The sequence below is a fragment of the Glycine max genome, chromosome 8 (genome assembly GCF_000004515.6).
Source record: "Glycine max cultivar Williams 82 chromosome 8, Glycine_max_v4.0, whole genome shotgun sequence".
NCBI lineage: Eukaryota > Viridiplantae > Streptophyta > Magnoliopsida > Fabales > Fabaceae > Glycine > Glycine max.
The window spans coordinates 8,455,437-8,468,497 of record NC_038244.2 but is presented as its reverse complement, the minus strand read 5'-3'; the positions used below and the strand labels follow the sequence as shown (position 1 = coordinate 8,468,497).

The 13,061-nt window shown below is 32.9% G+C and overlaps 1 protein-coding gene across 5 annotated transcripts; it reads left to right on the top strand.

Moving 5' to 3' along the window:
• Positions 1-2,148: 2,148 nt before the first annotated feature.
• LOC100778584 (myb-like protein X) lies at positions 2,149-11,636 on the top strand. 5 transcript variants are annotated; one of them, XM_041017603.1, is made up of 4 exons: positions 2,149-2,469; positions 3,652-3,900; positions 9,091-10,210; positions 10,516-11,583. In XM_041017603.1, the coding sequence occupies exons 2-4, from the start codon at positions 3,823-3,825 to the stop codon at positions 11,001-11,003; spliced, it is 1,686 nt and encodes a 561-aa protein (XP_040873537.1). In that variant the 5' UTR covers positions 2,149-2,469; positions 3,652-3,822; the 3' UTR covers positions 11,004-11,583. The 5 variants fall into 5 exon arrangements, with proteins under 5 accessions (XP_040873537.1, XP_040873538.1, XP_040873536.1 ...); XM_041017604.1 differs by having other exon boundaries at positions 2,149-2,643; XM_041017602.1 differs by having other exon boundaries at positions 2,149-2,643; positions 2,945-3,900.
• Positions 11,637-13,061: the final 1,425 nt, after the last annotated feature.

Below are 13,061 nucleotides of genomic sequence, written 5' to 3'. Positions count from 1 at the left end.
AAAATAATAAAATTTCATTTTTAGTGTTTTCAATTCAAAACAAAAATCTCATTTTGAATAAAATAAAAATGCGATGACAATAAATATAATTTTAAATAAATTTAAAAATAAAAAAGATAATAAGTTAACCTATCATAAATATTCAGTATTGAAAATAGAAAACAAAAAATCAAACCAAACATGTTTTCAGAATTATAATTTTTTGAAAATAAAAATAGTTTTCAAAAAATAAAAACAGAAAATGAAAATACAAACCAAACACACCCTTAATTTGCTACATTTACTCTGCATTTATGAAATTTCATATTACAATTAATTTCTTTTGGTTAATTTGCTTTCCATATTTATCTTATTCACTCATATTAGTCATTCCAATTCTTTTAACTTGGAAATTTTTTACATATTGTCTATTACATTTGTCAAATTGACCAAGTTGATCTCAAATTGGATTTCTTTAGCAGAATGAATTCAATAAATGTTTTGCTTGTAAAAATTTATACTTATTGAAATCACCCAAAATTGTTTTTATTTATTAAAATTAATTGTCCAATAACCAAATCAAAGTTGGTTATTCATTTTTGTTTGCTAATTAATTAAGTATGATGCTTAAGTTGTAATAAATTCAGTACATGTTTTTTATTCTTATATAAAAAAATCATGGTCTTAAGTGAATAAGAAAAATAATATTTTGACTTGTACACACTGTCAACTAAAAACTGAATGTTGCTAGCTTACCAGAACTATGAAAAGAAACTGACTATAAGTTCATGTATTATCATTTCAAATTTAAAGGAAATAAATAGAGATTTTAAATCGGAATACAAATCAAATTAACAAATCCTCGAAACAAAATCCACTTTCAATAAAATATAAATAAATTATAGTTATAGTCCATGTTTGAATATCAATTGAAGGAACTAAAAAATACTTTGATTTCCAAAACGACATTTTCTTCTTTCCTTATTTCGCCACCTGAACTTAAAAAATGTGCATTAGAATCATCAAACCATGTTTTCAACTTTTATCCAAACATAACAACATAATCATAAATTTTAGTCTAACAAATTTATAAGAGAAAAAAAAAATCATGCATTAGCCGTGTAAAAAACGCAATCATTCCATCACAATCTATTATACATGCTAATTTTTTTTTTAAATAATTATCTTAAAATAATTCAAACAATAATTTATAATTAAATGATAATATAAAAATATTTTATACCATTAATGTATAAACATTAAACTCAATTTATAAACTAAGTAGATAAATGAAAAATTATATTGACATTTTTTTAATGGAAGGTAACTCACTTGAGAGTTAGGGATTAATCTCTAATAAAAATATGTTTGATTGAGAATATATATATATATTAAGAATAAAATATTTGTATGTTAATATTTAATAGAACTTTCCCTTAAATTTTAATTATTTATCATATTAAATTAAATGATATAATAAGAGTATCATGATAAATTTTTTAATCACAATAATTATTTTTTAGCTTGAGAAACTTATATGTTTATCTTTCCCATGAAAATAATTTTATAAAAAAACTATGTAAAAACATTATTGAAAAACAATGTTTACTGAAAAATATTATTTTTAAATGATAAACCAAACACAAGAAATTAACATCTTCAACTTCAACTTCTTAAAAAAAAAAATCTTATAACAAATGTTTATTAAAATATTCATATAAGAATCAATGAATGTAATTAAGTTAATAATTTATGTTGAGTTTGTAAAAGATGATTTAAATATGATTCCTATATAACATATATTGAAAAGAAACAATAATTTAAGTGTGTTTAAATGGATTGATAATTTATTTTATAATCAACTTAAAAGATCAAAACTTATAAAAATATCTCAAACTAAAATGTCTAGTGGTTACACAAAATATTCATATGAAAAGAAATATTTTTTCATATAAATAGACTTGAGATTGAAATCCTTGACCACATATTATGTTGGTACTTGACATGTTAAATTACACTAGTACATATACATCGAGTGTGATGGACAATGGACATGTGGCTTTGCTTGGCATTCCATTGTTGCCCTTCCTTTTTGTTCTGGTTTGGTTTCGGCATTTGGGTTTTCAATTATTTTTCATCCTCGCGTGTAACTTCCGAACGCAAAAACAGCACATCAGCCCCCTTAGGAATAGAGAGAAAGAGCATAGAAAGTGAGAAAAAAAATAAAGAAAAAGAAACACATGACCAATAACACTAACAATAATGATGAGATATATATATATTTACGGACAACACACAAGCACAGAAACGCAAACATATACCCATAACCTGATAGAGAAAGAGAGAGAACAGAAGAAAAGAAAAGAAAAGAAGCAGAGTGGTAAACAAAGAGAAACAACAAAACCCAGAATCTAGAGACTAATAACGGCTCTTGCTTTGTGAATAGCATACCATAGCAACAACAACAACACAGAACACACAAAGAAAAAAGTACTTCCCCCAAAATCATATATTATATATTATATGTACATATAGATATACATAGTTTTGTGTATATTGAGATTGTTGTTCTCTCTTTCTTCTATTTATTCATGTGAAAGAGAGAGAGAGAGAGAGATCTTGTGATTCTTGTCCTCCTACAATGGTCACTTTGTAGCGGACTAGGTAATCTTATGCAACAAATTTCACTTGGACTCTTCTTCATCGACCGATATTTCACTATTTTTTTCCTGTCCCGTTAACGCTTCGAATCAGAGCTTCTTTTTCCCCTTTTGATCGATGCCCATTATTGCTTAGGTTTCAAAAAAGTGCTTGATTCTCTTTATTCCCCTTCAATTTTGCTGCTTTATGCTCCTTTTTTTTGGGTGTTTAATCAACAAAATTTTCGGAATTAGGATTAGGGTTTTCATTCCTTGTGGGTATTTTTTCGGGTATGTGTACTCAGCTTGTTTGTGTGTTTTTTTAGGGTTTCATTGGATCGTAACTGGGGGGCACTTGTCCAAATTGGAAAATTCCCGAGTGATTAGGGTTTTGATCGGAGGGTGTGATTGAAAGGAAGACTGTGCTTGTTCATTCTCTCCGTGGGGGTTGCGTAAAATGGGCATGGGCTCTGATCTTTTCAGGGGTTCATATTGTGGATTTAGAGCTACGGTGGTTGAGCATTCGCACTTGCAGATTGCTTAAGATGGTGTTTAATATTGCTTCTTTGAGCATGGAAGAAGATTGTCTATATTAATAACAGGGAATCGGTGATCAGGATTTGGAGAACCGTTCTTGGGCACACTATAAAGCCTTCTGGGTCTTCATTTTTGGTGTTTTTGTTTTTTGTCTTTGCTGGGGGATCATTTTGGTTTAGGGATTTGACACAAAGAAAAAGCTGTTGATTCTTAGTGGGTTCACAAGGAAACTAGAGTATCTGATTTCAGTGGTCCTTTTTGGTTTCTGAAGCAGCCCTTTGAATTGATATAGTTAGCCTGAGCTTAACACTAGTGTAGGAAACATGTACTGATTGGAATTGTGTTGAACCATTTGCCGACTTTAAGTAGTTAGAAAACAAGTGGTTGCTGTGCTGTGCGTTGATTTTGAATCAATTTTTAGTAGTATAGTTTGAGCTGTTTGAATATTTTGGTGAGGGTAGTAAACCTTGGTGGTTTCCACAATTTGTGTTTGTAGTAAGAGGCTTATGGAGGAATATTAAAGCTGGAAATGAATGCGGTGACATGGTGCATGGACAGGAGCATAGTTGCTGGTTCGTTCCCTTTCTGGAACAGGGCTACTGGAAACTAATTCAAGCACTCTCAAATTTAGAAGAATTTTACACTAGGCGTATTTGGATTTTGTGCAATGTCGCGTTGTTTTCCATTTCCACCACCAGGATATGGAAAGAAGGCTATAACAGATGAAGTGGACTTATTAGAAAAGGTTAATATACTTTTCCTACACTCACATTGTACATATAATTTGACATGCATTTAATTGTGATGCAAAATGGAGTTTTTTGTGAATCGCATAACGTTAAATGTATATTGATAGACTTTATTTTCTGAATGGAACATTAAAATGTTTCTCTAGAGCAAGTGCTGAATGCATTCATGTTCGAATTAATTTTCTACTCCTTAATTTTTCATTTGTTTCTTCTTAATAATATAAATTCAATTTGTTTGGAGTTCATTGTAAAATTCTTGCTAGAAACATTTTAATTGGCCTCTTTTGAACGATCACATAAGCCATGAAAGTATAACAGATCTTCTTCGGTATGAGTGCAAAGATGATTGGAGGCTTACATAGTTACATTACAGTATCTGGTATGGCCTACAGTTATTAGTAGGGGTTGTGCATTTTGTTGATGGAAGTTGGTTCACGTGATTTACTCTACTTTATCTGTCTTATTTGTTTACAAGATGTTAGGTTTTCTGTGCTGTGTCCAAAATTTTGATTTTTGGACTGTTATGGTATGTACTCCTGTACTCCTGAAAATATATAAGTTTCAAGAGGATTGATTGGAGAAAATTATGTCATTACTGGTGAAGAGGAAAGGATATTATGATGATTAAAAGTGTGTATGCTCCACTTGTTTTATGCCTGTTGTTAACAATTTTATACATTGTTTTGACAGCAGGTCATAGGATTTTAGTTTTTGAAGTGAATTTGATTTGTACTTTCATGTTAGAACTTAGAAGTGGAGTTATCATTTACATTTCTGTATTATTTTGGCATGCCTGTCAAAGTAAACACATACCAGTGCAATCGGTTTCACATAATATATGATTTTGTTATGGATTGTTTTGCTTGTTTTGTAGGAGTATGGGATCTTCAAAACATTAGCCTATGATTAATATTGAATAAGTAATCATGAGTAATCAAGTTATGAGTCCTTTTGTTGTAAAATGATGAACTTTGGGCTTGATGGTGTGCCTTGGCACCTTAGGTATTGAAGCAAAAAGTTAGTATCAGTAGAGATTGTTCATTTATATTTTGGTTTTGGAGATTCTTCTAATATTCTTTGTAATACTTGCTGATTTTTTTAAAGCAGCATCTTTAAATATCCTTGATCTTGTCAGTCATAGAACAAAGCATTTCACTTCATCTAAAATGAATTTAGAGTAAGGTCGTAGAATTATAATCATTTTTGGGGTTCAAATTGACTTAAGCAAGTTGTAATGATCTGCTCTTGCACGTTGAGGCAAATTGTTAGTTCTATGTCTTTGTTGAAATAATAGCTGTGAAGAATAAGGACAGTCCATGGTTAGATATATTATTTGTGTATTCTCAATGGGAGGCTAATCAGATGCATAGAGTAAGTTAATTACACTGGCAAAAATTGGTTCTAGATATTCTTGGGCCCAACCAATTGATTTTTACACAAGTGGGACTGACTCGACTGAGAAGATGAAGACCAAGAATTCACACTGATTTGATTGTAAATAGTTGGGTTTATGATTTTGTATAAATAATTTTGACTTTTTCAGTTTCTTATTTTGTCTTTTCTACCTGAACATATTTTGTTGTGATTACCAAGGAAAATTTCAGTAAAACCATTACAAAATACCATGATCTAAAAATAGCCTTGGCAAAAGCTGGGTTTTTGATGTAGTACAATGGCATGGTTTGATTCGTGTAGCAGATTCCAACTATTGGGAAAAGGCTTTTGTTGTTGTATTCTTCTTAGATGATCCTATAGGAAATTCTGAGGGTTTGATATATGTAAAATATACTAATACTAAATGTTTAATCTCCGGTTAGTTGGCTACTATGACTTCTTGAATCAAACATGAATTTTTTGAGTTTATTTTGTCTAGAGGTTGCTATGATGAGGTGATCAAGGTTGGAAATTTTGTATTTTGTTCTTGTATAGATTCTTTTGGTTACAGCAATTTATTTGTCCCTTGAGTTTGTGTTATGTTTATCTTGATTAGACTAATAAGTTATATATTTTCAGGGCCAACTATGATTTGCTAATGAAATCATCATATAAGTTATGGATGCAAATTAATTACTTCGGGTTGATTTTATATTGAAAGGAATGAACTGATTAATATTTAGTCAAGTATCTGCGTTAAATTCTTAATTTGACTGACAATGATGCTAGTCAACTCATTCCCTTAATTTTAAGTGTAAATCTATCATTCTTCTTGTTAGGTGACATTGAAAATTGTTAGTGTAGCTTTTCTTTTTGGTTGATATGGTGTGCGTTTTTACCATATCAAAACATTATTGATTATCCTGTCTTTTCAATTCAGGACCATAGTTAGTCACCTATGGTGCTCTCAAGATACTTCTTCTCTACTATTGTATTGCAAGTTTCATGAAGTGGTACTATATAAAGATGCAATGGGTGCCCTAAAATTTCTGATTGTGTATTGATGTGAGCCCCCCTTCTCCCCTGGTCCCCCTTTTTTTTTGTCTGTGATGCTTCTCTGAGTTCAGCAGTGACCTCTGGGCCTCTTCATGGGTAGTGACTCTGACTCTTTGGTCCACACTTTATCTCCTGTTCCCCCACAATGCCTCTCTTTTCCTTGCTGGACTGGACTTCCACCAACCCACTGGTATCTGACTATCTGGAGAGATTGGCTAGTGGCAATATCTCTTCTGATGATTTTTTATTTGTTTCTTTCTATTATACCATTTCTTTGCTTCAACTTTTAATTGGATTCTGTTAGCAGTAGAATCTCTTATAGGTAGCTGAGCTTTCCTATAAGAAGGAATTTGAAAATTTTGAGGAGGAAGAGAAAATAATAAAGCAGCATCTGTTTGTTGGATGAGGATGTTTGAGTATGGAGGTTGAAGTTATGTAGATCAGCTAGATTATTGCATTGGTTGATTCATTAAAGGGAGTACGTTATGCAGTAGATTTACTTCTGTGGATCAGGGTGTTTGCTTATATTTTTAGTTGATGGGAGTTTTAAGTATATGATTAAGCCTTTAAGGTATTGCATTATAGGAACCGACTTGAACTACATAATTTGAATTGCATGACCAATGTATTGCATGATAATAATTACTTTAGCCTTTTGGTTTGATAATTTTTTCAAGAGTAGAGTCCTTCAATTGGTCCTTTTTTTCCTTCTAATTTTTGTAATTTCTTCCTTCTGTTATCGAAACCTCAATGATCATCATTGTATAGAGGAAGTTTGTGAAAGAAAGTGAGGAAAATCCAGGGAAGATAATGTGGGCAGTTTTGAAGTTGGTATTTGTACATTGTGGGGGACATTTGTATGGATTTTGAAATAGAATGGAGGTTGAAGTGTTTCACTCTGTGCAAATATTTTCCTAATCAGGTTCTAATATTTGTATAATTGCAAGTTTCTCCTCATTTACAAAGACCAAAACTGCTATGCTTTGTTCCCATTTTGTTTAGATCCTGTTTCAATATCATTTTAATGCTTATATAAGAAGTTTTGGTGATAAAATTGATTGTCAAATGGATACAAAAAATGAAGTTTTAAACATTCTGCATGTGGGAGGTGATGACTGCATTCAGTTGCAACCCATTCCTTATTTAAATGATTACATTTCAATAGTTTTATTTAGTCTTTCCTTTTACTAAGCATTATAATATAATTATTTTTTAACATTAGCAGTTCGTTTCTAACCATAAGTTCATCAAATCCTCCATGTAGGAGTTGGCTTGTAGAGCATATTCTTGAATCGTGTCAATGTTTTTAAAATCAAATTGGAAATTGAGCCAGTGAGACCTGATGTAGATTAATAAGCGTAATAACCCTTGATACTCTGTAGAATGATAAACTGGGGTTTAACTCCTTTAAAGTGAGGTGTAAAGTGAGAAAATTAGCTTGTATTCACTCTTGATTTGAATTAAATCATCTTGTAAACTTTATCCATTTCAAATCAAGGGTAGACACACTCTTACTTTCTCTCTTTAGGGGGGAGTCATCAGAGTATTTCTAACTAGAATTTCATATGTTTTATGACAGGAAGGAAGTGTGTATATTACAATGATGCATAAGGTCAAAATAATGTAAGTCAACTAAAGGCATTTATAACCATAGATAATAAAAATCTTAGTTATCTAAGTATAAAATCATAGCAATAAGGTCTTGAAAGTGTTTGAATTAGAGACATAGCTGGTTCATGGCCAGACCAGTTCAAGTGATCAATCCAGTCTGTTTATTTAAACATTTCATCACACTGCATTGTCATGGCGGTTCAAAAACTAAATGGGGATAATTTCACACTAGATGAAGATCCTAGAGTCTCATCTGTTTTACTTAGGATGCTCCTCTACAAGGAGTATCCTAATGGAGCTCAGTATAGTTACGACTTTTGTTACGGTGTATTGGACTACTTCTTGTGACTTAGAAGATGAAAAGCAGTGGCTTTGTTGTTTGTTCTATGCCTTAATTTTTTTGAGGAATAAAATGATCAAGGTTTGTTCAATTTTGCATTCATTTTGATTCAACTATTGGAACATAGATGGGTATTTTCCTTGGTATCATTGAAGTTTCCTGGTCGTTCATCTATGGGTTATAACTTATAACTGGACATGTATATTTTATTTTCTGGAGTTTTTTTATTTTTAGTCCTTAATAAGACATGTCATTTGCACTTCTCTGATCTTTTTATTTCAATATCAGGCATAGAATACCGAACTTCCGTTAAAAGTGTTGTAGCATATCTTATTTCTAATATGTTTCAAAAGCCAAAAAAGAAAGAGAATATGGATCAGAATGGCCGACAGTAGCCTCTAAGAATGAAATTGTTTCTGTTGGGTTTAAAGAATCTAATCATTGGGAATGTTTAATAAGGCATCAAAGTGCATTGCTATACTTTTATTTTGACTTCAATGGAATTGTGCTTTCCCTCTTAGTTTGGTTATAGTTGGCTGTAATGTGCTCTCCTAGAATTTAGAATACTTTGTCGGTAGACAATGTGTATTGAAGAACTTTGATCCTGTTGTTATTGTTGTGGCTTTTTCCTTGGAGATATATGATTGTCAAGGAGACATGAACCTTTTTTGTGTGTGCGTGTTTTACTATTGATATTCTTTTTTTTTCTTTGATTGCTCTTGGGTGATGAGGTTGTGAAGCCATTTTGGTTGATTCCTTATTTGATTGTTGTTCTTAACATCTCTTCTCACCATATGACTTGCAGGAAAAGCAGAAAGAAAAAAAACATAAGAAAGATAAGAAGGACAAAGAGAAGAGGGAAAGCAAGGAAAAGAGAGAGAAAGAAGGAAGAGATGGGAAGCATAAGGAAAAGAAGGACAAAAAGGAAAAACACAGAGAGAAAAAGAAAGATAAGGATAAAGACAAGGACAAGAGCAAAGATAGAGATAAAAGTAAAAGCAGTACTGCAGATGACAAAGGGTTCCCAAGACAAGCTGAGGGTCTCAACGCAGGTAAACCCCATCAAAAGGAAATTAAGCAAGACAATAAGAAGGGTATCTTGTTTGAGAACAGACTCACCAAACAGTATGCTGGCAACAATGGGGAGAAGGCTAGAGAGAAAAATCATCTGGCTGAAGAGAACAAGGATTCAAAGTTCCTCCTGGAGTTGGATCGGAGGATTAAGGATGATGATGGAGGAGCTAACCATCAATTGGTTCATAAATTTACAAATACAAACCATAGAAAAGATGAGGGGACTGTTAGGTTGGTGGCTAAAGGTGGTGGCACCAGGTCTGATGGTAATGAAAAACTCAAGGATATGGGTCTTGATGTTAAGAAGATTGATGGGCGAGGAATACAGGATGAGGTCCGGCCAATTGGAAATGCAGCACCAGTTCAGAATCATGTTGGAAATTTTCATCCTAGAGTTGATGGAATACCCAAACTATTGGGAAAGTATTTTGAAAGGAATTTGGAAGCAACAGTTGAAGGTAAAGAAAAGGTTAAGGAAAAGAAAGATGAAAAAGAAAAGGCCAAGGAAAAGACAGAAGAAAGGAAGGTTAAGGAAAAGAAAGATGAAGGAAAGGAAAAGGTTAAGGAGAAAAAAGATGATAAACGAAGAGATAAAAGGAAAGATAAAGAGAAGGAGAAGAAAGGGCATGGGAAGGACAAAGACAGGGATAAAGAGAAGAAAAAGGAGGAGAAAGCTAAGGAGCATGGTGAACTTAAAACAACAGAGCAAAATAAATTAAAAGAAAGCAACAAAGTTGGACTTATAAATTCAAATTCTTTCGCACAGCCTTCTAGGAACAGCCATGGGAACACTGTCAGTGGAGAAAATCGTAAGAAGCGGAAGGACATTGAGTCAAATGGAGTTCCACATGGTGAGTGTTACTTATGATGAGTCTTGTTCTCATTTCTACTCAGTGATCCTGTTAAGTTGTATTTAAAAAAGAATAAGATGTTTCTCTTATTGGATTTGGACTAGTATATTGCTGACCTAATAAGCTAATACCAGATACTACGTCCTGTGAGATAATGGTGGGTTTTCCCTGATGTCACATGCTTATATTTGATATTTCAATTATTGGTATTTTTTCAGTCATGTTGACAAGTTTTCGCAAGTTTGTACACATTATTTTGCTGTTGACTGACAGGTTATAACTTTTTTTAAAAAAATTTGTTACAGTCAATGACAGTTTGCCCAATAAGTTTCCAAAATTGTCTTCCTCTCATCCATTCAATGAAAATGGAAGGGTATGGGAACCTTGCCAAGTATCCATTCCAAATGCTTCAGATAGGCCACGAGAAGCCACCAGTGTTAAGGTAGAAAAGAAAGAAAGCAAGATAAATGGGATCATTGAAAGTAAGCCATTTGCAGCTTCTTCAATCAAGACTCCCACTGCCACTGTGCCAGCTACTTTGGTAACTGAAGCATCTGCAAAGCCACCCCATCCAGATACCAAGTACTTAGGCCAGGTATATTCAGTACCTAAGGTGGAGCAGTGGTCTGATTTTGATGATCAAGAGTGGCTATTTGACACCAATGTTTCACAAGAAAGAAAATCTGTGGTGAAATCTTCAATAGAGGTTGGGGAGACACCTCAGGTATGGGCAGAAGCTCTGCGCATAGAGCCCGCAGATGTTTTTGCTCTTCCATACGTCATTCCGTACTGATTGATTATTTAATTGTAACACGATACTTGAATCTCAATTATGTGTGCACAAGGAACCCTCCTTTGACACTGTGCGGGAAGAACGGCATCATGGGCCAGAAAATGATTCCAAATTTCTTGATGCATTCTTTTGTTACTTGCACACTGACAGCGAGTAGCGAGTGATTGATTGGTTGCTATCTTAAAAACTATTTGGATGGTGACTCGTGTCGACTGATTGTCTTGATTTTCTTACTGATTGGAAGGGGAACATCTGTCACAAGTTGCATGCTTGGTGCTGCCAGATTGGGGGTGCAGTTCTCAGTTCTCACCTTGTGCATCATAGTAATTCATTTAGACTACAGAGAATTTGTACAGGTTGTGGAGAGGGAGGGGGAGGGGAGAGGTACAAGCTTGTGCAACTTCTTTTCCTTTTTTTGCTGAGAGCTGAGCTGCTCTTTCTAATTGAGAATGAGAATGTCTAAGTGAAACTAGATGTGGTCTTTGCAACTCCACCACAATTTTGATTTGTAACATAGAACTCTTATTTTACGAGAATATGTATGATAGAGAAGGGGAAAAGAAGTAATCGGATTCATTTATTCAGTTTCCTGTAAATTTTATTGGTCATTGAATCATTTTGCTTTAGTGTTAATGATCAAGGTTGAATGGAACTATATCATAAGGGATAATATATATGTGTGTCTTTTTTTTTAAAGAAATGATGGTCTTAAATTGACTAAGAGGGTTGGGGTCCACTTGGTAATAGTTAAGATGTGAAAGGTGACTTTCATGTTTTGTAAATTTGCTTTGAATATTTTCTTTTTAAACAACTCTTTGCAAAATATCCTCAAATGAAACAACTTTTTTACTAACCATCTTTCATTAAGGTGAAGACAAGTCAATGCTATCCCAGTGTCGAGCATGAAGGGATATTGCAAGTAGGGGTACCATTTATGGTTTTTTGGGTTGTTGCATAAGATTTCCAACATTTTTTTACGGTGGGGGCGGGGGTTTATAAATGTGGGTAAATTACAAAGTGCATCTATGCATTAAATTATCGAACATGTCATAGTTAAGGAGGAATCTATTCAGTTGGGGTATTCACTTTCTTCTCCTAATGATTGAACCTTGTGATTGCATGCCATTTTTTTTTTTGCTAAGATTCAACAGCAAAAAGAAGCTATAAGGTACTGAGTCTTATTCAATGCTCAGCTAAGTTTCTGTCACTCCAGAGAAATCAAAATAACACCACCACCAAAGCCCAAAATATCTCTGGAAAATGTTGAGAACAAATTGACTTATCCTAAAATGTACTTAACGGATTTTATTTTTTTTCTATGTAACTCTTTCGCTGAAAGCAATATCGCCTTGCTTTGTGCGACACAAACCTGGTAGAGAGGGAATGGTCCCATATCCTCAATTAATTATGCTACATTATTTTTTTTTAAAAAAAATCTAAGCTTTCGACAAAAAAAAAATAGTGGAGCCTACGACAATTAGACAGAGGGACCTGCTACGTACGTACACACTCAGAATTTTTGTACCTAAATATTATATATTTGATTAAGCATTTATAAGTTTAAGCAACATAGTAGTAAACCCCATATTCTAGTTTTTAAAAAAAATTGCTGATAAAAATATAAGCAAAAAAGGTTTAGGATTTTCTGTTTAAGATTTATCTGTGTTAAAAAAGAGCCCTGTTATCTAGGATAGTGCAATTGTTGTTTAAGATCTGTTTCCGTATTTCTAGTTGTAGATGTTTCTTATCTTCCGTTTTCTTTTTTTCTTTTTATATTCTGTTATTATCTTGTCAGACCATTATATAGCGATACCAGACTATCAATAAACGAATAAGGCATTCCCAAATCTGTAGTTCTGACTTCTGATCATACATTTCTAACAAATTGGTATCAGTTATTCAAAAAAAAAAAAATGGTATCTGAGCCCTCACTAGACCTGGAACAACTAATTCATTTGACAGAAAAAGAAGCTACTGCTTACTGCTACCAATACTGTTACATAAAAGCTAAGTGAGAATAGTAAAATTAGCTACAAAGATAAACACAAGAGTTCAAGT